At 49.6% G+C, this 25,106-nt stretch overlaps 1 protein-coding gene across 1 annotated transcript; it reads left to right on the forward strand.

The window, feature by feature from the left end:
- Positions 1-660: 660 nt before the first annotated feature.
- Hoxb3 (homeobox B3) lies at positions 661-24,402 on the forward strand. Its single transcript, XM_048365392.1, has 4 exons — positions 661-702; positions 18,911-18,998; positions 21,960-22,551; positions 23,419-24,402. Exons 3-4 carry the CDS (start codon positions 22,107-22,109, stop codon positions 24,291-24,293), a joined length of 1,320 nt encoding a protein of 439 aa, XP_048221349.1. The 5' UTR covers positions 661-702; positions 18,911-18,998; positions 21,960-22,106; the 3' UTR covers positions 24,294-24,402.
- The last annotated feature ends 704 nt before the right edge of the window (positions 24,403-25,106 follow it).

Here is a 25,106-nt window from a genome sequence, read left to right on the forward strand (position 1 = left end):
TTTTGATTTTGTTTTGTTGGTCGTATCTCCGTTCAGAAAATAATAAAAACTATTTACATGTTTTATTATTTATTTTGCGTTTCTCAGGTTTACAGATTGGTGATTACAGGCTGTGTAGGACCAGAAACCAAACGGGCCCTGATTCCTAGCTCAGGAAAGGGTGGTTGAATTGCCACTTTAAATGCAACTGGGAGATTAATTATAATAAAAAGAAATGTTCCCCCAGACCTGCAGGAGGATGAGCTGTGATGTTTTATATGCAAAGGGATGCAAAAGCTTGGAGCTAAGGGGGGAATAGTTCTTAAAAAGCATACACCCCCCAGGAATGTCTCTAAAGAACCAAATCAAAGCTGTTCCTTGGAAGGTATGAATAGAATTTAAAAAAAAAAAGATTTCTATGGAGCTTAAAGTTCACAGCCATTCTGTGTAGACAAGAGCTAAGAAAAATGTGAGAATTATACAGAAAACCATTAATCACTTCTTTTCTTTAAATACGTATCCTCTCTCCTTTGTTATTATTCAACAGCAAATCTCCGCAGACCGGCTGTTGGGGGAAAAAAGTGCTAGCCGTCTCTCCTGGATCTGCGAGGGGGAAAAATTGGAGCCATAAAGTTGAAAACTTTTTTCTCTCAGTTTGGAAGAAACTGTTCATCATGAATGGGACCTGCGGAGCTCGGGCGAGAGGAGGAAAGAGATGCAAAGGTAATGGAGCCCCAGCCTAGGCTGACATTGCTTTTATAAAAAATCATTTTATTCGCTCTTTTTACAAGTGAAAGAAGAGACGCTGTCTCGCCTCCTTTTCTTCTTCAGCTATCTTTGTGGGACTTTTGTAGTGGATACAGGAGCAAAATGCAAAATTGCTGCTACTTCTTATGTTACGGTGAGAGAGAATGACTTAGAGCGAACGAGAGAGCGAGAGAGAGAGCGAGAGAGAGCGAGGGAGAGAGAGAGAGAGAGAGAGAGAGAGAGAGAAAGCCTGACACCTGGAGAGTGTTTGAACTGCTTGGGACTGAGGTGTCAGCACCCGATGAAAAGCCCCAGCAAAAAAAGGCTGCTTGTGAGATGGCTCAGAAAGCACTGATCTGATTTTGGAATACACTGGCAGACTTGGGGAGAGGCTGCATCTGTGTGAACATGTGCCTGTGTCTAGCTAGCGAGGTGTGTGCTTGCCTTGTGTTCCTGGGATTCTGATGATGGACATTGTGTCTTTCTTTATTCCTGTTTACCTCTGAGGGGTTGTCACTGCCATTTCCTGGAAAAATGGAATCTGTTCTTGGATGGAGTGTTGCAGTCTTGGAGCTGGCACAAGGGGATGTGTTCTGTTTGGTTTTCGTCTTGTGTGTAGCCTGGGATTCGAGACAAATTTGTGCTCTCCACAGCGTTTTTCTCTGGAGTGAGAACTGCTTGGTTTACAGGCAAGATGCATTGATACAGAAATCTTCCTCTTCTGCTCTGACCCCTGGCCTTTTTACTGGAGGCTCAGTGTTCATTTGGTTTCCTTTGGCTCTCTGAGCTTGGGAAGTCTGTTCTCAGCTGGGGCCCTGCTTCTCAGGCTGAGGGAATCAGTGGCTCTGCCTCAGACCTGAATGCGCTGGCTCTTTTTTTCCCTGAGGCCTCACTTAGAGTTTGGAGGCGGGAGGCTGGCAGGAGAGAGAGTTCATGGAGAGGCCACGTTTTCTAGGCGATTAGCTCAGTATTAGAACCACAAAATGACCTCGGAAGCCCCTTGACCTCTCTTAGACTGGACATTGTGCTGGCTCTTGCCTCCTGCCCAGGAGGGAAAGTCACACCTCTACAGGGAGGGGTCCTTGGCCTATCCTCCATTCTCTTTTCTCTTACCCCTCTCTGGTACCCAAACCCTTCTTTGCTCTCAAAGAATTTCTGGACTTTTTGTTGTTGTTGTTACTTTCTATTGGGGAGAAAAATGAATACAAAATATTAGACCCAGGCTGCATGTGTGTGCGTGCCTGTGTGTGTGTGTGTGTGTGTGTATGCACACGTGGATGGGACGGGGAATAAGATATAAGATGCTGGCTGGTCTGTGTGTACATACCTCCTTCACTAGGCCTCCTCCTCCCTCCCATGTCCAGTCCAGTCATCTCTCCTTCCCACTTCAGTTGGAGGGAGCTGGGGGAATGGAGACAAAGGGATACCACAGGAGAGGCTGGATGGGTTCAATCCAATAAACTCTAGGAGCCTAGAGAATGAGACCTCAACCTGTAAGGGAAGAAAGGTCTCCCACCATCCAAAAGTCATAGTCTCTCAACTTCTTTTCTGAAGTTTCTTTGTTTAGAAAGCTATTTCAGCAATCACTTTTACCCTCTTCCCTTACTAACCTCCAATCCTGCGCCAGCTACTCAGAGTGCTTGGATGTACAATCTGACCACTCTCTAAATCCAGTTCTGCCAGAATAGCCAAAGTTTGCAGAAACTTTTAATATGCTAAAAGATGCTCTGATAGGAGAGACACCTGGAATACAGAGCTTTTCTACATTTGTATCTTCTACATTTGCTGTATCTTTAAAAATCCATATTAGCAGCAACCACTGAAAGAGAGACACAGAGAGGTGTTTTGGCTGAAAAAGAAACCTTTCCTTTGAATTAAGACATGGAGAAATGGAATCTTGCTGGGTTGTATATGGGTTGCTGGTTCTCACTTTGAAAATTATTTCCTGTAACTTGGTGGCTCTATCTCAGGCAAGAAATAACTAGTATGATTGGCATATTTGTTTCTGGTAGCCTAAATGGAGGGATTGGAGTCCTCAGGAAGGAAAAATATGAGAAAGGCAAGCCAGGCCAGTCCTGGACTGGAAATATTTGAAGCTTGCAGAAGATGTGCACTCATTACCAATAAAGACAGATAACCAATTGTGGGACCTTTGCAAGTCTAAGTGACAGAGACCTAGTCACGTAGGGCTTTTTTAAGCTGCTTTTTGCAATGTGGGAGCTCAAGGTGGCATATAGCTTAGTGGTAGAGTGCCTGGCTACTATCTTTGAGGCCCTGGGTTCTATCCCCAGCACTAATATTAAAATAATTCGCTGAGATAATCCCTGTTGGACATGAGAACTGTAATCCTAGGCCAAAATAGGAGGGTTTGGGCTATGTGGTGAGATTCAAAGAGAGAGAGAGAGAGAGAGAGAGAGAGAGAGAGAATAAAAGGAGAAGGCTGGGGTTGACTTAGGGGTCCCCTCAGGTCAATGTTGTAAATCAAACCTTTCTCTTACTACCAAACCATTTTAGACCGCTGCCTGAAGTCACTTTCTACAAGTCCAGTGAGAGCAAGGCCTTCCAATATTTGAACCTATCTTTCTGCCAGTTCCCTGCACACACACACACACACACACACACACACACACACACACACACACCCTCTACTTCTAGTTGTGCCCTGCAAGCCCGCCACCAGGGCAGAAGGGCTACCCAATGGACTCAGAGCCCAGGAGGCAACCCTCAAGCCGGGTGGTGGGTCTCCTTGGGAAGCAGTGAGTGTCTGGGGAGGGGTAGGGTTGGAAAACAGAGTTGGGAAGTTTCCCAGCGTGAGCTGAGCGCTGACGGATTTGTGATCGGCCATAAAACCCGCGCGTTCAGATTCGTAAATCAATCTCGCCTTTCTCACAGTCTAAACGTTCGCTTTATCGGCCGCAAGAAAGCGCTCAGCTCTCACACCGGTGCTTGTTTATTTGAACGTAGACATTCCCAGGGTCCGAAAAGATGTGTGTGATTTTAACAGAACCTCCCCATGTCTTTGTGTCATTTTGCTTTTCTTTTTCTTGTCCTTAAAAACAATTTCTCAAAGGACAATTTCTCAGTTCTTTTTAAAGCCTGTTGTCTTCGTATGTGCTCTCTCTCTCTCTCCTCTACATTCTCTCCTATATCCCCCCCACCCCCCCCACCGCTCCTTTTGGGGAGCTGTTTTTAGTGGCCCTGGGAAGGAGTTGCCCGGCTCAGCCTGTAGCACGGCCCACAATTAGAATCTGGCTGAATTCATGAATTCAATACTAGTCTGAATTTTATATCCAGACCATCAAAACCAGCGCCCCCCTACTCTGTGGGGCTGGGGCAGGATTCCACCATCTTCAGCTAGGGCCTCTCCAGGGGCAGAGACTGAAACTTTTGAGGCCCACCTGGCGTTTCTATTTCTTGAGGGTTTATTATCAGTGTAGAGAGATCCTCAGCCTTCTCCTTGAGTCAGTTTCAGTCCGGAGCTTCCTTACCCTACACTAGAAGAAGTCTTTTTCTTCCCCATGACTCCCCTGCACTGGAGATTGTAGTCTCTAGGCTACCCCAGAGCTGCTCAAGTTAGATAAGGCCGGGAATGCACCACTTTGGCTTCTTAGGAATGTCTTTTCTGTTTCCCTTTGTACCCACAGCCCACCCCATGCTGCAGCCACGGGACTCAGAGTCTGGTTGTAAACTGTTAAGTTTGGAAGATTTTTGCTTTTGTTTATATTTGAAGTGAAAGAGTCTGTGTTCTCTCTATCTCTCTCTCTCTCTCTCTCTCTCTCTCTCTCTCTCTCTCTCTTCCTGTCTTGGGGATGGATCTCTCCCATCCTTGAGGTTCAATGCTTTAACAAGCATCCCCTATCTTTTCCCCACATTGATCAGTTTCCATTGTCCCTTGATTAGACAGCCTGGGTTCTAACACCTGGGAAATAGAGACCCAGACTTGTCAGGGTCTCAAAGCTTTTCTTTCTTCTTGGTTGCCACCTCTGGCTGTCTTCACTGGTGTGTTGTGAGAGACTGAAACAGTGTGTAACACTGTAACACGGACAGAGAGGGGACAGAGAGAGGTGTCCACTTCTTTTGTGTAGAAACCTTGGTTCCAAGTCTTTGTCTCTAGAGCCTGTTTTCAAACTGTCAGTAGCATTTGGTTCCCTATGATAAAACCACACCAGAAGGGAAATAGGGAGAGAGAGAGAGAGAGAGAGAGAGAGAGAGAGAGAGAGAGAGAGAGAGGAGCGAGCCTCCCTTGTGGTTATTCTCAAATCGGGGAGCTCCAAAGTCATCTCTTCACTCTGTCCCTTTTCTGCTCCTTCAAAGACACCACACAGGATTAAAAAGAGAATGAAAGCTAGAAATCCCAATCTGGACACATATGTAACAAAGGTTTCTTTTCAAGATGCTCTATTTAGAAATCTTGTTGATTTTTTGGAACTAGTGTGTGTGTGTGTTGGGGGGGATTCCACTAAAATAGATACTCTAGGAGTGGAGGGGAGAGAATGAGGTTGGAAGGGAATCTTAATCCTAAAGGATAGAGACAGGAGAATTGGACGCTGAACAAACCAGGGGCTCGGAGAAGGGCTCTGCGCCCACCCCACCCCCACCCCGACGCCCCTGCAGACTATTTCTGCACCTCCAAGAACTAAGCAGAAGCAGGAGGAGAAGGGAGAGAGGAGAGGTGGGCTGTGGGTAAGTGTATGTCTGGGTGGGGGGGGTAGGGAGATGTAGCTATAGCAGGTATAGATGTGGGAGTGGGAGAGAGGAGACCTCACTACTATTCCATTGGTGGGTTGGGGGGAACCTATTTTGCTGGAAATTTTCTCCTCCTGAAGGGGAAGGTCATAGTGGTCCTTTGAGCCTGAAATCGAAAGACCCCCTTCCCCCTCTTGGTCACGTGATTCATTAAATAATTAATGCCGAGGTTGCAGAATAGATATGTATTCGTCAGGAAAATCGCAGGCACGGTCTCCCTGTTTCTGACGTGCAATTCAACTGTCCTTTGAAAAACAAGCCTGTACCCTGAGAAAAAAAAAGAGAGGGTGAGAGGGTGAGAGGGAGAGAGAGAGAGAAAAAAAGAGAGAAAGAGAGGCAGCAATAAAACAGCCCCGCAGCCGGAGCCACACCAGCGGGCTGGGGTATTGTAAGTAGAAGGGATTTCTCACTACCTACCGCGTCTTATATGTCCATGTAAATTTATTGTTTGTTATTAATGTTATTGTCGTAAAATGTGACAAATAGCCATCTTCATTTCCTGCCATTTCTCTTCACACGGTGCTCTGTGTGTTTATACCCATTGAGGCATTGCATAGAGGTTTAAGAATATTCCTCCTCCTCCTTCTCTCTCTCTCTCTCTCTCTCTCTCTCTCTCTCTCTCTCTCCTCTCTCTCTTTCTCTGCTCCAACCTTTTTCTTGATTTATAGCAATATAAGTGTCAGCTTCTTGGGCCGGCATGCCAGCCATTGTGTGTGTGTGTGTATGTGCGCGTGTGCGCGTGCGTCTGCGTGTGTTTGTGAGCGAGTTGTGTTGTTTATGGCCATGTCTTCAATAAATCATTTCTCATAGAAAATGATGTGGAGCTGGGCTGGTTCTGTGGCTGGGAGAGAGTTGCTCTCCGAGGCACTGCCTCCCTCTCTGCCCTGCTCCCAGGAGTTGGTTATTTCAGACAATTTACAGTAATAGATCAGCAGTTAATATGAAAGCTCTATAGCTAGAGGTCTTAAATTACAGCATCTGTGATTATCAATTAAGGCAAGATTTGTATAAATTTGGTAAACCAGAAATGCCTCATTGGCATATAAAACCCAGTCAAAGACCACAACCTAATATAAAAAGTATATTTCTAATCTGATAGAGCCAATATTCCTGCGGCAAGAAACAAACAACAACAAAAACCAACTTTCATTTTTCAGCATTTCCTTGCTGGAGCTTGGCTTCTCCACTCCCAACCCTGGGTGCAGAAGCCCAACTCTAAGGCAGAAGGAACCAGAGGGCAAGAGAAGTGAAAGTGGAGGAAAAAATTCCTAGGGTTGAAGGCAAAGATTTTTGCAATTGAGATGGATTTGGTAGAAAACTACTGCTACTGGAAAGGGAAAGAGGGATTTCAGTTGTAGGATTAAGGCTTCATTGATAGGTTTGATATGTATGCTGGGCGCTGAAGGTGCTGGGGGAGCTACTCAAATTGGGGGAGACAATGGAGGCCAGTGAAGGGTGAAGGGCAGGGGGAGAAGCTGAGAGCCCGAGCTCCCCACCCTCCCCACTAACAAAACAAGGAAATGAATTCACACCCCAGGAGCCTTCCTTCCACCTTCTGAAACAAAGAAAGTTTCCTCTGCTGTGAGAGACTGTGTGTGTGTGTGTGTGTGTGTGTGTGTGTGTGTGTGTGTGTGTGTGTGTGTGTGTGTAGGGCTAAAGGGAGGGAAGAAGTTCTCTTTAAGTTTTTCTAGAAAAGAAATATTCTAGGAATCAGCAGCTCCTGGAAAGTTAAGGAGTGTTCCAGGCCCCGTGTGTGTGTGTGTGTGTGTGTGTGTGTGTGTGGTGTTCCTCTCTCTAAATGCTCCTTCTAAGAGCAAACAACCCAGGAAGCTGGTTACTTTTTCCTGGAGTTTTACATGGAGGTCCTTTTCCATGAGGGAAGGGGCCGCTTGCTGGTCAAGAGCAATGCTAGAAAGGTGGCGGCTGGGGCTGTCCTTTACTATGCTCCAAAGTTGTGATGGATGAGGGGTAGAGGGCCAGGGCTCTGGCCAAGGCAGTCCAACTGCTCATCCCTTGGCTGGAGTCAGGCCAATTGACTTTATAGGCACAATTATGTCTGCTATTTAACTTAGCCTACTAGTGTAAACCTTGGAGCAGGGAAATTAAGAGTGATGTTGTGCCCAGGTGTTAATTATTCATAGTATCAACCTCCTGGAGTGGCAGTGCAGGCATGCTCACCCTCTGTTCCTAGTGGGCACCAGAGTCCCATTCTTGTTAAGTGGAAATTTGTGGGTGGGGAGTAGGTGAAGCCTCTCAATTGGGAGTCTGGTGGGGAAAAAAGTTTGGAGAAAAAGAGAGCCAAGGCTTGGATAGGTAGGAGCACTGCCTAGCCTACCTAGATGAAAGAAATTGGACTTGGGGAGGGTGGGGTCAGCCTTAAAAGGACTGGAGATGGTGGGGGAAGGAAAAATTGGGGATGGTTTTCAAGAGTAGGTACTCCAACCCTTTCAGTTCCATTTTCTACCTCCCTTCACACTGAAGTGTGGATAGGCATTTCTACTTCTCCATCTGGGAAGAAGCACATGTGTGCTCTTGAATTTGCTTGCATGAGTGTGGGTGTCTGTGCACATGTGCATGTTTAGCCCTCAGAGAAGATGTATTCACCCCAAAATGTATCCTCCAAAATGTAAACCCAAGTCTTGGGTCCCTGAGATTCGGGGATGGATCATCTCCCTGGGAAAGGTAGAGTTGTTTGTGCTCGCTTTCTAAATTCAGTCTGCTCTGGCGGATAGGGAACTAAAGTTGGTGTGTGTGTGTGTGTGTGTGTGTGTGTGTGTGTGTGTGTGTGTGGTGTGAAGGGTTTGCTCCTTGGGCTAGGCCATAGCTAGCATGGCACTGCTAGGAGGTGGTCCCACAAGCCCCTATCCCCACATTTCCAACTTCTTTCCTCCTATCTCTTTTCTACATTGCCTCCACATTTTCCCGGTGTCATGGGGGTCTAACACCCTCTCTCCACACACTTAGCTTTGCCTCTTCCTTCTCTCAGCCCCTCTTCAGGCCTTTGTCTCTTCTGGCCCCCGGGATGGGAGGTGGCACTGATACCCCTCCCCCTCCCTTTCCCCAACTTATACACAGACTTCTCCAGGAGACAAAGCAGAGAGCTCATCCTTTGCTTCCATTCTTTTTCAGCCACTAGTCCCAGGATAAGGGATAAATCCTCTTGTGTGAGGTCTATTCCCACCTTTCAGGCACTGAGGTGAGGCCTAGCTTCTCCCCCTCCCCAAATCAGTAAGTTAGTTAAGACTTTTTAAAAAAAAATATGTATTTGGTTCATTTAGCCATGAAGCCCTGCCTCTTATTAGATTTGCATCTCCATCCTTCTGATCAGCTTTTGCGTTGTTCAGGGGATAGGGCAGAATGCACTTGGTGGATGGGGCTCTGGGAAAACTGCTGGCCCATCTTCTCCCCAGTGTCTGCTCCTGTCCTTTCTCTGTACAATCATAGTGTCTATTCCTTTGACTTTGAGATGCCAGGCTGCTAATGTTTTTATGACCAGAGGAGTTAGATAAAAAGATGAGGTTAGAGAATAGTGAAAGGGACCCAGAGAAAAGATAAACAGCAATCTTTCTGGAGTGGGAAGTCAAGGATGACCCTAAGGAGAAAGTGGTAAGTAGAGTGGAGAAGACAAAGACCTGAAGGAAAAGGAGGTTGTCCCAGAAGAAGGACCCACAACTTGGATGAGCACACACACACACACACACACCACATATACAAAAATGCAGGAAGAAGGGAAATGAAAAGGAAAAGGATCTCACTCCCTCCCCCCCCCCCACCTCTGGTAGAGGATCTTTCCACAATGGAGGGTAGGTTTTCTAAGGTGAGGAAAAGGAGAAAGGCAGCCTAATCAGGGAGCCCTGAGTAATTTCTGGAAACACTCTTAAGTCCTTCTGAAGGCTCAATTCAAATTCACTTAGGATGCAGAGAGCAGCAGAGTAAGAAGACAAAGAGAAAACAGAAAAGGCAGAGAGACAGAGAGAAATAGAAGTTGGTTTGTTTTCAGTTTCTTGCAGAGCTGGGTATCCAAGAGAGAAAGAGGAGAAATAGAGAGTGAAGTACAGAGGAAGGGTCTAACACTTGGGGGACACATTGGGAAGTTCCTCCAGATGCCCTGGATCCTGCTTTTCTAGAATGTGCAGCTTTCTTTACATGAAGCTGCCCAAGGCAGAGAAGCTGGAGAAGCGGTTGTGTAGAGTAGGCCCTGAAGGTGTCCAATCAGCTGTGGGACAGTTGAATTAGGAACTGAAATGTCTAGGAATGGACAAGATGTCCCTTACACTTCAGCCCCCTCCTCCATCACCAGTACCCTAATCAAGGGACCTTCCCAAATAATCTGGTCATAGAAAGGAGGACTGGGGCCAGTCTCACGCCTGGACGGTGGTATTCTTCGCTGGCTTCTCTTCTCTTTTGTGGATCTGGTCTTTCCTTTCCCTTCTTAACAACCAAAGAGGAGTTGATCAGGGGCCTAAGAACTTTCTCCTCCAATCCACATTCCTCTTCACCCTCACCAGACTTAACAAGCGGATCATCTCCCCCCTCCCTCATCTTCCAGGAAAGAAAAGGAAAGTTCCTTCCAGCCTAAGCAGCTTTAGAAAAAACTCCCAGGGAAAATGGCAAAGGCAATCCAATTTCTTCCCATTACCTTCCCAAGATCGCTCCGCTCCTCCACGGCACCCCACCCCCTCGCGTCCGGCCCAGAACTGTCTCCCGTTCCCTCCCTTCTCCGCCGCCGCCGGGTGGGACATATGGAACCCATTTCGCTGGTGACATTGAAGAGCCGCCGGTGTGCACCCGCCTTCCGCCATGGCGCCCCTGCGCCCCCCTGTGCCCCCATCCGTCGCTTCCATTCTCGGCTGGCAACTTGGCCGGCTCTGGAAGCCCGAGCCCCGCTAAAGTGCCAGACCCGCCGGGTTTGCCCCGCAGGCCCACGCGGGCCCTGGCAGAGCAGCCTCCCGGCTTTTCAGGCCAGGGGTGCTGGGCCGGCCGTACCCCGAGAGCAGGATCGGCTCTCCCCCGACCCCGGGCCCCAGTGGTCGTCCCGGCCTAACAAAGCCCGGGGCAGGGGCAGGGGCGGGGCGGGGGCGGGGGGCGGGGTGGGGGGGCGAGCGTATCCGGGCCTCTCCCCCAGCTCCTGGGGGCGGCTCGGGGCTCCCGGGGCCCGGGAGGGAAGGGAATGCGCCTGGCCGAAGAGGCTCAGCCCCTACCGGGGCCGAGGGTCCGGGCCCCGGCCATCCCCCGCGGGGCCCTGGCAACGCGCCGCCCACCGCTGTGCGCACCCTAAGGCACAGGTAAGTGTGGGGGCAGTCGGGCCTGGCTGGGGTGCAGAGAAGGCTGGACGAGACCCTAAGCCTAGGCCAATTTGAGGTGAGGCCGGGCTGGAAAGGAAGACAAAGATGAGGGCAACTTGGAGAGGTGTGATGGGACCCGGAGACGGTGGAGGACCCTGGGGTGGGGGGCTGGCGGGGTGTCGCGGCCTGTGGAGCTGGACCCGGGAGGATGCGGGGGTGGGGTGGGGTGGGGTGGGGTGGGGAACGGAGGAGCTCGGCCGCTCAGGAAGGGTGTGGGACACGGGAGGTTTGTCCTGGGCAGCTGGGAGCTGTAGGTGGTGGCGAGGGAAATGTGAGTGGTCCGGCTCCCACAGTCCAGCTGCCATCGCGGTCCAACCCTTTAGCACCTAGGGGTTATTTGAAGCTGAAATTACAAGGGGTTACGCTGAGGCTGGGTGTTAAGCTGAGAAGGAGAAGGGGGGTGGGGATGGTGATTTATGGCTTCAGCGAAGCTGTGTTTACTATCTGCCTGCTTTGGAAACCAAAAACCAAACAGCCGAGGAGGGAGAAATCCCTTTTTCCTTGGTATGGGAGGCGAGGCCCGGTTGATGCACAAAGATTTATTTTCCCAGATGTGATGAGATGGTGGAAACGACTCTTTTGCAGGCACAGGGCATAGTGTTTCTGTGTGAGGTCTAGTGTGCAAACACAAACACGTGTTTATGGATTGTGGGAGTGCACCTGCACATTGGGCCGTGTGTGTGTGTGTGTGTGTGTGTGTGTGTGTTGTTTGGGGTTTGGGGGGAGGGAAGGAGGTGCATTTTAGGGTTATTTTGTGAGTGGATTAATCACATCAGGAGAGGAGAGACTGGGTCCTGCTACTCCTGGATGGAGTAGATCTGGGCATCATTTTCCTCCCAAAACTGCTTGTGGCAGAGCCCACTTTTCCTGCTTCCCCCACTCCTCTGCCTAATCTTTTCTTCGGTGTTGCCTGCCCACACAAACTGATCTTCACTTTGGATCTGTAACTTTGCCATGGAAGACTGAGCAATTAGTGAACATGGTTTGGTAGGGGGAAAAGGATCTGGTGTGCTAAGGAGATGAATGGTTTGAGGCGGGAGTTTAGCAAGGTTGAGGCCACACCATTCCTGTTCAAATTTCCCCCAAAGTAAGTGAGCACAAAGGGGGCGAAAATAAGGGAACCAGGATGATGGTGGGGGTGGGGTGGGGAGAAAAACATTTTGACCCCTCGATAGTTATTTCCGCAGGCCAAATAGTGGCTCTTGCATTTCTGTCCAGACGCCACCGTCTTTGCCTGGAAATTGTTTTGCATTAAATTTTCTCAGCCGCGGAATTATCTTTCCTCGCCTCCAGCTAAACTTGCATTTTTCCACCAGACACTTGGGCCCCGCACCAATGAAATCTGAGAGGAAGCGACTGGGCCCTAAGTGGCCGTAATTTAATTGATTTTATCATAAATCATCAACTTGATGAAGAACCCGAGGTTTCAGTGAAGTAAATTGATATTAATGGGAGTTTCTTGAAATGCAAACTCGCTGTATTGTTGGGGCATCTTGAGCTGAGGAGGTGGATTATGTGTTTCCCAAGAGCTGAGAACTGGGACCTGGAGCCCAGCACAGCCGTGTGTGTGTGTGTGTGTGTGTGTGTGTGTGTGTGTGTGTGTGTGTGTGTATGGGGTGTAGGAGGAACAAGCTGGTGGGGCAGCTGCTGGCAGATGGATTTCTGTGAGGGAACACAGCAGAGAATGGAACTTTGTTGGGATGGGAGCTGATTCTGGCTCTGTGGATCCTGCTGGTTGTCCTAAGAATGCTGGTCTCTGATTGTGTGAGGAAGCAATTGGGGGAAGCTGGTAGGTATGAGGGCAGAGATTGGGGGTAGGGTGAGAAACCCAGGCTGGTACAATGAGTGCATTGATGCCTGGTTAAAAATTGCCAGGTTGAAACCTTCCTCTTCCAATTATACAAATTAATTATTTACTGCTCAGGTTGCTGCATCCAAAAGTAGCACTTTTGATTTGGTAATGAATGAGGTTAGAGAAATCACTATTCCCCTCTCAGAGAAGAGGAGCAATGAAACCTAGCACATGGGTCTCTGTAGCAGGCAGACCACGAATGGGATTTGCGTTCAATGTGAGGAGGGATATACATGTTCAAATCCCAAGAGAAAACACTGCATTGGATCACAGTGGTATGCCTTTATTGTTTGAACTCAGTTGCTTACTGAGTTTTGTCATTCATTTTTATATCAGCACACAGAGAACCACTCCTGTGTTCGATCCAAAAGGGAGCCTTAAAGGTCATTAAGCCCAACAGCCCCACTCTGTACAGACTGGGACCCTGAGGCCAAGAAGAATGGCTTGCCACACAGTCAAGCCAGAATGCTTAGAACTCAAGCGTCTCAATTCCCAAACCTCTTTGAAGCATGACTTGGCAAATCTCTTCCCCACTCTAGGCCTCAGTTTCCCTATATGTAACAATGGTAGAGTGGGACTGGAAGCTCTTGAGTCCTCTCCAGTTTGATCTTGGGTACTTCTTGGTGGATTGATCCTGGTAGGACACTGCTTGGGAGCCACTTCCTTGGGTGTCTTGGAGTGTTGTAGACATAGTGAAAATACCACGTGCTTTAGTTGCAATATTCAGAGTTTGCCTATGCAAAGAGGGATGGATGGCTACTCAGGCTGGCTCTAGGAAACCCACTGGAATCTGAACAATTCTTTATTCTAAAGGTGTCCTTTATCTCCGTAGAGGAACCCAGGCTGAGAGCAATGGTGACAGAAGGTGGTGGAATTGGCTTTTGGAAATAGGTTTTAGGGAGGAAGGGTTCAACCCCACTGAGCCCTTCCCCTGCTATGTAATAGGCTTGAGCTGCAATTGTTCAGAATGTAACTTTTGAAGTGCTTCCTATCCTAACCCAGGGCCTAAATGGTGGGATCAGAGTTTAGAATTGGTGGTAGCAGGTGCAACCCTTAGCCTTACTCTCCACTTGTGAACCTTTGGACCTTCTCTCATTGGAAGGGATCAGATATGGTGCCACAACTCTATATATGCCATGTATCTTTCCAAGGCAGCCAGAGGGCCTACAAGATGAAAGACCCTAGTCTATTCTTGCTTTTATATTTCATCTCTTTTTCCTTTTGGGGATAGATATAACTTGATCATAGTGACTTTTTAGGCATATAGTTGTGCGTAGGGAAATTATTTTATGGGATCAGGAATAATAGGAAGCTAGCAGGGGAGGGGAGACTTTCAAACTTTCAGGGAAATATAGCTTGGGGTGTGAATTCTAGAACATGAAGTAGGAAGATATGGGAAATTTCATCTTCAGAAATCTCAGTCTTTAGCCAGATAATTTACTTCCCAAAGCCTCACCCAAATTATATATATGGAGAGGGAAATAAAAAAGGACCAAAGGATTATTAGCAGGTTCAGTTTCTGGCCTGTCCCGTTCTGACTTTGGAGTTTTATATTTGGAGGCCTTCTGCTGATTGGTCATTAATCCAGTGAGTTATTGTCTGCGCAACAGAGGTCGTTGGAGAGAGACAGCCAATCTGTCAAGAGATACTGTGTTGTAGCAGCCACTTGCAGCAGGCGGGGTGGGGGGGCACTCCTTGTGTTTGCTTCTCCCTCTTTTCCCTAGCACCCTCTTCCAGCTATCCAAGATTCAGGGCTTCCTCCCTCTCTAGCTTCTTCATTCTGTCTACCTTTGTCTCCACACTGGAGAGGATGAGGTTTGCCAGGTTAAGCCTGAGCTAGATGGGCTATGATCCCTGATTCAGAACAGGATCTTTTGACACTCATGAGTCTGCCAGCTCCCAGGGTCCCTTCAATACTGCCATCCCCTCATCCTCTCAGGCACTACCCCTAATCTCAAAGAAGACTAGCTCTTAGGAATCTCCTTTTTTTCTTCCAGCCTCCCTTTGGAAACCTCAGCTTTGGAGAGAGTAGCAGCCCCATGCTTGGAATGTGGGTGCCTTACAATTTGGATTTTCCTCCAAGCTGTACTTGAAAGCACAGTTTCCAAGTACAAGCAGATGTGGTTTTCTACTTTCCTTGTGAGCTCTTGTTGAGCTGGGTCTACGCCTACCTGGGCAGGGCAGAGGCACCCAGATCTTCTCCTTCCCCATGCTCCTTTGTCCTCTTTCCACACCCCTCCCCCCAGTATTTTAGAGAAGAGGGAATTGGGGAAACAAATGGCAAGCACATCTTCATTGACCATCGCTCTTTTATAAACTTGAGCTTTGAGTCTTTACTCGTGTTTAAGATGAGATGGAGATTGGGGTGAGTTTGTGAACTTTACACCACTCTATGGTGGGCACAAAGTTGGAAGTAAGACTGGGAAAGGGTATGGGACCTAGATCTGACCAACAAGAAATAAATCACGAAACACCTTGTCTCAGGCTCCCAGCTCCAATGAGCCCAAGAGGCCAGGGAAGTTTTTTTTTTCCTCTCTACTACTTAAACTGGGGCAGGATCTCTGTCTACCTCAAGATGGAGATCTGAAATAAGTTTTAAAAGAGCTGGCCCATTTTCCTTTATTGAAAGGGTTTTCATTTGTTCTTTAAAGGACTTTTGGAGAGAGGGAAATAGGTATGATCTCCTTAGGGTTTTGAAGAGTGGACAACTGGTAAAACCTTACCAGAGGTTGTCCTCCAGTGTTAGATACCAAGTAGAAGTGGAAGAGAGTAGAGCTGAAAGAGGAAGATATTTGTGTATGGGGGACCATTTTCCTAAGTTCTCTACTTGTTTCTTTTTGCCTTTATTAGTTTACCATAGTGTCTGTCTCTTAATCTTTCTCTCAGTTTTTTTCTTTTTCAATCTGTTTCCCCACTCTGTTTCTCTCTCCCTCTCAGTAACACACATGCACACATACACATATGCACGTAGTTAATCCAAGTTTCCTTCCCTCTCCATAGGAAGAAACTGGCTTTTTTTCCCCCTAGCCCAAGGCTATCCTTAATCATGACTATCTCTGCTTTCTCTTTTCCAGACCCCAGAATCCTCCCTCAGTCTTCTCTGAGGCTTGGGGGGGGGCCCTCAAGTTCCTTGCCAGAGTACCTCCATACCCCGCCTTTTGTCTCTTAAAAGTTTGAAAGCTATCCTAAGATGTCCGATTAACACTTCCATGGAAACGAGGCCTTCTAGATTGGCGAGTCCGCCCTATTCTCCCAACTCACCTGCAACCCAGGAAGCTAGGAAAAGAAGAGGGAGGAAAAAGCTAGAAAAAAAAAATCAAGTCGATCTGAGTCCCAAGCATTGCAAATGCACTTTGTTCTTTAGAATTAGGAAGCCCTTCTTCCTTCCTCTCTTGCCGCATCTGCGGGTGTGTGTCCACTGAAATTTGCTCCTGTCGTGTTTTATTTTCTTGCTCCCCAGTACTCCTTTGGCTCCCACCATCTTGTACAGGACCACAGGGGTTGAAGAGGCTGCGCAGGAGAGCATCTCTGGCTTTCTGGGAGCACACTTTACCCCCAGGAAAAGTTCAAGAGTGAAACAGGCCGGTCTGTTCTTCCAGCCTCCTCAGCAGCCTGGCTTTTCTCTCACCAGCCAGCAGTTGGCTAAGTGCCTTCCAGGCTTTTTCTTAAAAAAGAAAGAAATCCCCCAGGCAAAGTCGTTTCAGACTAAGTTTGCCTCTCAATTTCACAATGACCTTTCTCTAGCCAGCAGGCTTAACACTGAAGAGCTGGAGGGTCTGAAGTGGATTCTTGATTTTTTTTTGGGGGGGGGAGCAAAAGAAAGAATGCAAAAGTCCTGATTCTTTAAGTCTCCAGAAACCTTCCCGGCCGGAGCTTCTTCCCCACGTTCAAAGTTCCTTGGGGGGGGGGGGTCTCACCCTGTAGGACTTTAGTCAGTGTCTGTAGAGCTCAGGACATCTTCTGGGAGCCACAAACACAAGCATTGCTAAAGTCTCTTTAGGAGGCTCCTGGCTACTTTTCTGGCTTGAACATTTTCTTTTCTTGATATGACCAATAAACACAGAAAAAAATGGCTCCCACCTTTCCTCCTCTTTTCTGCTCTCCCCATACTCCAGCCACCAACTTTTGAGGAAGTAGGATCCTCAGGACAGCAGATCTAGGGTTCTGCACCACAGCTGGAAGGGCAGGGATACCCCAGAAAACCAGCTACTCTAGCCCACCTGGTATGATTTTGGGGGGGGGGGAAGAATGAAAAAAGTGAAGGCCAGAGGGCAGGGTCACCCCTTTATCTCATCTCAAAGAAGAGCCCATAAGTGAGGAATAGAAGAAATTATTGCCACAGCTAGACAGTCTAGACAGCCATGCTCTCTGGGAGGGAAGACAATAGCTGAAAATCATCTCACCTTTGTTTCCCCAGTCCCATCGCCTGTCCGGTGGATCCAAATAGGAAAAGGCAAAAGTCAAGTATTCTAACCAGAAAATCACCAAGTAGTAGCTGGCTCTGCCTCCATGAAGTTAAGAGAACCAACTTTCCAAGCAGCCTTTGCAGAGTAGAGAAGACTGTCTGCCTTTTATTTTATCCCTTAAGCCCAGAGTCAGCAGTTCGGCAGCCTCACCAGCCTTCATGCTTGGGGGAAAATGTCCTGGTCTCTTTTTGTCTTTTTCTTTCCACTAGGAATGGCTCTTCCCCACCCCCACCCCAAATCTGCAGACACCTACATTCTTGGCTCCTGTCTCCCTCCTACAGGCTTTCTCCTTGCCTTTTCCTGCCCAGCTTAAACACACCCTAAGAAAACTTTAGCTTTTGTAGCCTTCCTCACTTGTGCCAAGAGTCATAAATCTTGCTGAGCAGAGAGAAACAAACAAGTTTGAATAATAATAATAACCACCCTCCATCTCTTCTGCCAGGGCATTTCAAATGAAGCCAATGGGCTAGTTATTCTCATCTTCTCAGAAGTACAAATGTCCTTGTCACCTCTTAGCCCTTCTGCCCCATCCAGAGGTGCAAATCTTAACAGAAACTTCTCAGTGAAGTTCTTACACACCCCTGTACTGCCGCCTGGTCTGCAGCTCCAGTTAAACTGCGGAGTCTTCCTTTTGTCACCCTCCCTTCAGCTCTACTGCCCTGCAAGATGTTCTTGGATTTTAAATCATCACTCACCGCTTGTTGTCTGTTCTCAAAAGAGGGGGAGGGGCATTAAAAAAGGTCTGGCCTTGCCCCCACCCTCATTACAGATGGGGAGATTTGGCAGGGGAAGAAGGAATAGAGAGGTTGTGCTGGAGAGAAGAAGCAGAGATTGTGAGATCCAGAAGGAGGGAAGGGAGAGAGCTAGAGAATGAGAGAGAGAGAGAGAGAGAGAGCAAGGGAGAGAGAGAGAGAGAGCTAGAGATCCGGTCACCAGCCATGTAGGAGTAAAACTACTTAAAAAAACAACAACACCAACAACAAAGTCTTGGTGTTCCAACTCTAATACACATGGAGGGTACCAGCACTCCTACCCCTAGCCAGGCCACTTTAGGCCTTCAGAGGCTACTTCTTAAATTAGCATAATGGGTCCTCCTGAGGTGTTTTTTCTTGGGAGGGGAGAGGCAGCTAGGAACTCCATCTGCTTTTGCTTTTCCCCAGTATTTTCTGTCTTCTTCTCCCCCCACCCATCTCAATTAAAAAATTTACCTGTTCTTAAATATATATACCTTCTTTCCTTCTTCTTACTCTTTTTTGTTGTTGTTTGGCTTTGGTGTGTCTGGGGGGGGGATGCTTAACAACCCCCCCCCCCATCATGGCTATCACCTTCCCTCCTTAGCTGGCATCTAAGCTTGCTAAAGGGGGAGAGGTGGGGGTGTGTGTGAGCTTGTGTGTGAGTGTGTGTGTGTGTCTGTGTGGTTTTTTTTTTTTTTTTCCTCCCTGTGTAAAAGCAGAGGCCATTGTTAACGGAGAGTAGGGCGTACCAGTCTTATAGGGCAACCACACTGTGGCGGCTTGGCCGAGCCGGAGCCTGGAGCTGGATTCTCGGCTAGCCGAGCAGCCCCAGCACCTTTCGGTCTTCTATTTTTTTCCCCGGCTCCCCCACCCCTCCCTCCTGCGCACCCCCCGCTCCTAAGCCGAGTGAATTGAAGCGGACGCCGCGCGGCTGCACGGGCCGCTCTGCCCCTCGGGCTCCCCAGCCGGGGTGGCTTTGGGAAGGGGGGGGGCGACGCAGCTTTAAACAGTGCTCTTTCCCCCCCCCCCTTTGCCTTCAAGGAGGGGAGATTTCTCGCCTGCCGCTCGCGCTGGGGCTCGATGTGAATATATATTATGTCTGCCTGTTCTCCCCTCGTCGGTGGCTAAGGTAAGCTGGACTGAAATAGGCTATCAGTTTGTGAATGGCGGAGAGTATGTCTCAATGATTTATGGCCCATATGACTCCAATCTCGGTTCAAGAAGAGTTCACAAGCTTTAAGCTTCCTTCCACGCAGCGACTGACTCTCTCTCTCTCTCCCTCTCTCTCTCCCTCTCTCTCTCTCTCCCTCTCTCTCCCTCCCCTCCCTCCCTCTCCTCTCCTCTCTCTCTCCCTCTCCCTCTCTCACTGCTTCTCTCCTTTTCTCTTTTCTTCCAGCAGGCTTGCATCCTCTCCTCCCCTCGGTTGTTATTAGAACCGAATCTTTCTCTTTCCTGTTCTTTTATTTTTCTCCCTTCCATTAATTATTTTTTTTTAAACTCCTGGAAGGTAGCTTATCCTCCCTCTCTTTGCGCTTCTCCAGCTATTGTTACCCTCCCTGCCTCTCCCAGGGGTGCGCCTGGGGAAGGTGGGGTTCCTGCGGGGGGTTCACCTCCTTTATCCAGTGAGACCCTCGGGGAAAGCCAGGAGCCACCGTTTCCCTCCCACCCTTCGGAGGAGCCATATGGAACCTGAATTTTTCCAACATGGAGGCAAGGGAAATAGACATGTTTGGCTGGGCAGAGCTGTTCCCCACCCCCCTCTTCTCCTGGATCCTAGATCTCAGACCCCCCCCCCCCCCTCCATCGGCACCTTCCCTCTTCCCACTGGCCAGCCAGTCGGGCCTCGGCGCCCTCCAGCACGGAGCCTGGCTGGGCAGAGTCCCAGAGCAGAGTTGCCAAGGCGCCTTTTAATTCGGTTACCTCCAGCGCCCAAACTTGCCGCTGTAGAGCTCAGATCTCGGCCCCGCCGGGTGCGCTGAGAACCTGCTACTGCTAACCCATTTCGGTGTCCACCGATGGTTTTCTCTTCGCCTCCTTGGGTGAGCTGGTAGCTCACCGGGTCACTGCGATCACAGCCGCTGGAGGTAGCCGGGGGCAATGTGAGTGCACGAAACCTCCTCTGCCCAGTTTCTCTGCCGCCGGAGCCTCCATTCTTTCCTATCAGGTCTCTAACTCCTTTGCTTCCCACTCCCCTGGCCTGTGTCCTGACATGGTTTGGGGCTTCTTGCAAGAGGAGGGGGGGAATAGAAATTTTGGCCCCAGGCGTCTAGTCAAATTATTGTTTTATTATTATTATTTTCATTATCATTACCATCACCATCATTATTGCTGTAACAATCATTTAGACTAAATAAAGCCAGGGCCCAGCCAGCTAGCCCCCTCCAACGTTTTTATTTCATTCTCTTCTCTATTAATAAGAAACTCAACTGACGCCTGTTAATTAATTCCCCCTTCATCCAGGGCTGCTCAGAAGCTAATTTTGGTTAAATCATCGGAGGCTAATGGTAATAATAATAAAAGGATTGGGTCAGCCTGGTCAATTGAACTCGAGTTCTCCCTGGAAGGACCTGCTGCTCTGCAGACCCATGTGTATTTCCAGAAACAAATCCTTCCCACAAACCAATTGGAACTTAGAGCCATCCCAGCTCCCTTTTAAGTATAAATCTTTGCACTGTAGTTAAGAAGATTTATGTATGGGAGGGACTTCCTTCACCTGAACTCCTTTCATTTTCCTAATTTTTTCAAGTGTTTTTTTTTTCTGGTGGGGGGAGTTGAGACACTGGGCTGAATGAGATTTGAGTTTTCCAAACACACAGGACAGTGTGTGTGTGTGTTTTTTTTTAATGAAAAGTAGATGTGAGAGGGTGGGGAAGACAAGGAAAATTATAGCCAGAAGTTTCACAACAAATACACAAAATCCTACAACATCTTGAACCTTTATTTTGCTGGAACACTTTTAAAAGTCTATATTGGAATAGTGATTCTATTTTTATTTCTGACTGAGAGAACCTCAGTAAATTGGGGGTACCTTCTCTATTACCAACTCGGAAAAAGATATTTTTCAAAATGCTTTGTGGATTTTTTTTTTCCATCCTGAATCCTTTTCTCTTTTAGAAAACACGTTTCCCATCTCTGGAGAAAAGTTCAGCCATTACACATTTCGTTTTCTTTTCTTTTGGAGAAATCAAAGAAAAAAAGACTGTCAAGAAAAGGGTGGGGGAAACTGATAATTTAAAAAAAAAATAAAGAAAGGGTACGGGGAGAGATCTAGGCCAAATGGTCACAGCACCAGGTACCCGCCATTCCTAGGAATTCGAAACAACCCTGCTCCATTTGGAGGCTCCGCAGGGGTGATCAGCCGCCAAGTCCCAGGCCTGGCTAAGCAAAGACTCAAAGTGAAGGTGCTGGTACCTCAGTGGACCTACATGGTGAAGCGGGGTTCCCACTGGCTGTGAGAGTTAGAAATCTTCCGGAAGTTTGTAGGTCAGGCTGGTGTTGCTGGCATCCTGAGAAGGGATAAGGAGAGGGAACCTTACAGGAAAAGCTTCTTTTAGGAACTTGCTTCTTTTTCTCTCCAATTTCGGTCCCAGATCTCACGGTTTCCTCCAGGCTAGATTTTGTTCAGGTGGAAGGATGTGGGAGTGAGGCTCACTGGAGGCAGGGAGGCTTCTTCTCAGCCAGGGTGCTGGTGATGCTTTCATTTTGAAGTCTTCTAGTGCCCCCTCTCTGGAACCACCCTATCGAGAGTTCTGGGGAGTAGGAGAGGTCAGGGGCTCCTGCACAGGCTAGGGAGAAGCCAGAGCCCCCGTAGCCACAGGATTCTACACCTAGGCAGTCCCCTAAAGAACTTAGTCCTTTCTAGAGTAGTATGAACACAGGTGGAATTTCTCTTTAAACTTAAAGCATTGGAATAAAAAAATATCCATTTCAGGTCAGATACATGGCCTTAGCATCAGCTCTGGAGTTGTTAGGGAGGAGAGAAGAAGGGGGAAAAAAACCCTATTGATGTCAGTTCCCTTTTCAGTTCCTAAGATGGATTTGAGCTCCAGTCCTCTTCTCCCCCTTGTGTCTCTCTTCTCTCGCCCCGCAGGTCAGCCGCTTGGAACAGTCCCGGGAGGAGGGGGGCAGAAAGGGGAAAAGGGGAGGGGGGGGTCCGGCGTGTCACGTGACCCCCAGGGGTGCCAATGTCCGGTTGTGAGGGTAGCAGGCCTTCGCAAGTTGCCACCCACTGCCAGCGATGCAGAAAGCCACCTACTACGACAACGCCGCGGCTGCACTCTTCGGAGGCTACTCGTACCCAGGCAGCAATGGCTTCGGTTACGACGGCCCCCCTCAGCCCCCCTTTCAGGCCGCCACGCACCTGGAGGGTGACTACCAGCGTTCAGCCTGCTCGCTGCAGTCCCTGGGCAACGCCACCCCACATGCCAAGAGCAAGGAGCTCAATGGCAGCTGCATGAGGCCCGGTCTGGCCCCTGAGCCCCTGCCCGCTCCGCCAGGTTCACCCCCGGCCAGCGCCGCACCTACCAGTACCACTAGCAACAGCAATAACGGGGGCGGTCCCAGCAAAAGCGGCCCCTCCAAATGCGGTCCCGGCTCCAACTCCACCCTCACCAAACAGATATTCCCCTGGATGAAAGAGTCGAGGCAAACGTCCAAGCTGAAAAACAGCTCCCCCGGCACAGGTACCAGCTCTCTGCCTTCCTCCTTGTCAGCTTTTGTCCACTCCAGGAATGTCACTGTTATTCTAGCACCCAGCCCCTAGGCGCCCACCAGGCGGCCTAGGAACAATATTAGGTGGCCGGCGGCTGCGCATTTTCCATACCTCCTACCACCCGATGGATGACCCCTGACCCTGCCAATACCCTCTCCATCCAGCCATCCTCCACCCAGGAGGTGAGGCCGCTTACGCCTTGGAGCCCCTTCCCAAGGCCACAAGGCCCAGAGGCAGCACCAGGAAGACGCACATTGATTATTATTAAGTATGATTACTGTGGGTATTAATCACAATTGTCCTGGCGGCCCGGGGGTCTCAGCCTCTAGGCAAAGGCAGGCTTCGCGCCACACACCCACCAGATCCTGCCCAGGAGGGCGCTGTCCAGTTTCCCTCCCACTCCCCAAGTGTTTTCCTCAGTCACCCATCCCGTCCATAGGACAAGGGGCTAGGGGATGTCTTCCATGACCTGGAATTGGGAAAAGGGGGGGGGGGGGATGGTGGTTGGTATGCGCACCAAAAAAAAAAAAAAATCAGCCCTAAATAAATGGCCACGCAGCTCTGTCTGCGTGACATGATCAAATTTTCATAAGCTGGGGCAGCGAGAGGAGAACAGGTCTCTTAATAAATGCCACTATTATAGAGTGTCCGCTAATGCGACGGGCGGTGGGGGGGGGTGGGGAGGTGAGGAGGAGGCGGGGACGCGGAGGGGAGGGCGGCGGGGGCTCCCGAGTCCAGGCCTGGATTTATTAAGAAACGATGCATTCAATTTCGACGTGTTCAGTAATGATCTTTTATTTCATTTTCTCCCCTTCCCACCCCTCCCCCTCGGATCCAGCAGAAGGCTGTGGCGGCGGCGGCGGCGGCGGAGGAGGAGGCGGCGGCGGCGGCGGGGCTGGCGGGGGCGGCGGCGGCGGCGGGGGCGGCGGCGGCGGCGGGGGAGGAGGGGACAAGAGCCCCCCGGGATCGGCGGCGTCCAAGCGCGCGCGCACGGCGTACACCAGCGCGCAGCTGGTGGAGCTGGAGAAGGAGTTCCACTTCAACCGCTACCTGTGCCGGCCGCGCCGCGTGGAGATGGCCAACCTGCTCAACCTCAGCGAGCGGCAGATCAAGATCTGGTTCCAGAACCGGCGCATGAAGTACAAGAAAGACCAGAAGGCCAAAGGCCTGGCTTCGTCGTCCGGGGGTCCCTCTCCCGCCGGCAGCCCCCCGCAGCCCATGCAGTCCACCGCCGGCTTCCTGAACGCCTTACACTCCATGACCCCCAGCTACGAGAGCCCGTCCCCGCCCGCCTTCGGCAAAGCCCACCAGAATGCCTACGCGCTGCCCTCCAACTACCAACCCCCCCTCAAGGGCTGCGGCGCCCCGCAGAAATATCCCCCCGCTCCGGCGGCGTCAGATTACGAGCCCCACGTCCTGCAAGCCAACGGGGGCGCCTACGGGACGCCCACCATGCAGGGCAGCCCCGTGTACGTGGGAGGGGGCGGCTACGCGGATCCGCTGCCGCCCCCTGCCGGCCCCTCCCTCTACGGCCTCAACCACCTGTCCCACCACCCTTCGGGGAACCTGGACTACAACGGGGCGCCCTCCATGGCCCCCAGCCAGCATCACGGACCCTGCGAGCCCCACCCCACCTACACAGACCTCTCCTCTCACCACGCGCCTCCTCCTCAGGGTAGAATCCAAGAAGCGCCCAAATTAACACACCTGTGATGGGGGAGGGGGGAGGTCAAGGTCGTGGGAGGCCCGCCAGGAGATCCCCCAGGGAGGTGGGGGTGGGTGCAGAGAGAGTTGCGGGAGGTGGTCTCCAGGCTTGCAGGTGGGAACAGGCCTGGAGCTCCCTTCCCTCCTCCCTGGCCCTAGGGCTTTTTTTTTTTTTTTTTTTCCCTCCACTCCCAATTCCATCTGCCTGCCAACCCACTTGGAAAGGAATCCACAGCAGACTGGCGCTGACCCCCATCAATCCCAGGTCTCTAGCACTACCGAGCTGGAATTCCACGCTCGCTCCAGAGGGAGTGGGGTAGAGAAAGCCGAGATAGGAAAATAAGGCAGAGAAAGAAGCACATTTTCAAAACAAAAAGCCCCCAGACAAGATGGTTAGGCCATCACCAACCAACAGACTGACTTACCTTCCATCTCTGTTGATGACGCCCCCAAATCTTGATTTTTTTTAAAAAAAAAACAAAAAACTTTCATTCTCCTTAAGAAACTAAACACATTTAAACCCAAGGGCACCAAGTAAATTTTCCTCCAACTTCCCAGAAACCTCAAAAATTTTCTCCCTTCTCTGAGGTTCTTTGGGAACATGCCCTCCATTTCTAACCCCATAGTTTTCTGTTCTAGGATATTCATAGTTAAACGCGGTCCCATCAATTACAGTTTTCTGAGGCCTCAGGGATGATGAGATCCTGAAAATCAGAGCTGCCTATAGTATAAATATATATTTTTTTCTTTTAAAGGAAGAGTTAGGCTAAGGCAGGCAAGTTCTGCAGCCTGAACTCAGCTCCAGGTCCATCCCCCCCACCC

This window comes from Perognathus longimembris, chromosome 17 (genome assembly GCF_023159225.1).
Source record: "Perognathus longimembris pacificus isolate PPM17 chromosome 17, ASM2315922v1, whole genome shotgun sequence".
NCBI lineage: Eukaryota > Metazoa > Chordata > Mammalia > Rodentia > Heteromyidae > Perognathus > Perognathus longimembris.

What these genes read in the sequence shown, in the direction of transcription:
- Hoxb3 (XM_048365392.1), top strand. Translation starts at nt 22,107, where the DNA reads ATGCAGAAAGCCACCTACTACGACAACGCCGCGGCTGCACTCTTCGGA. An exon ending in AAACAGCTCCCCCGGCACAG is followed by an intron (nt 22,552 to 23,418) that starts GTACCAGCTCTC and finishes CCTCGGATCCAG; the next exon opens with CAGAAGGCTGTGGCGGCGGC.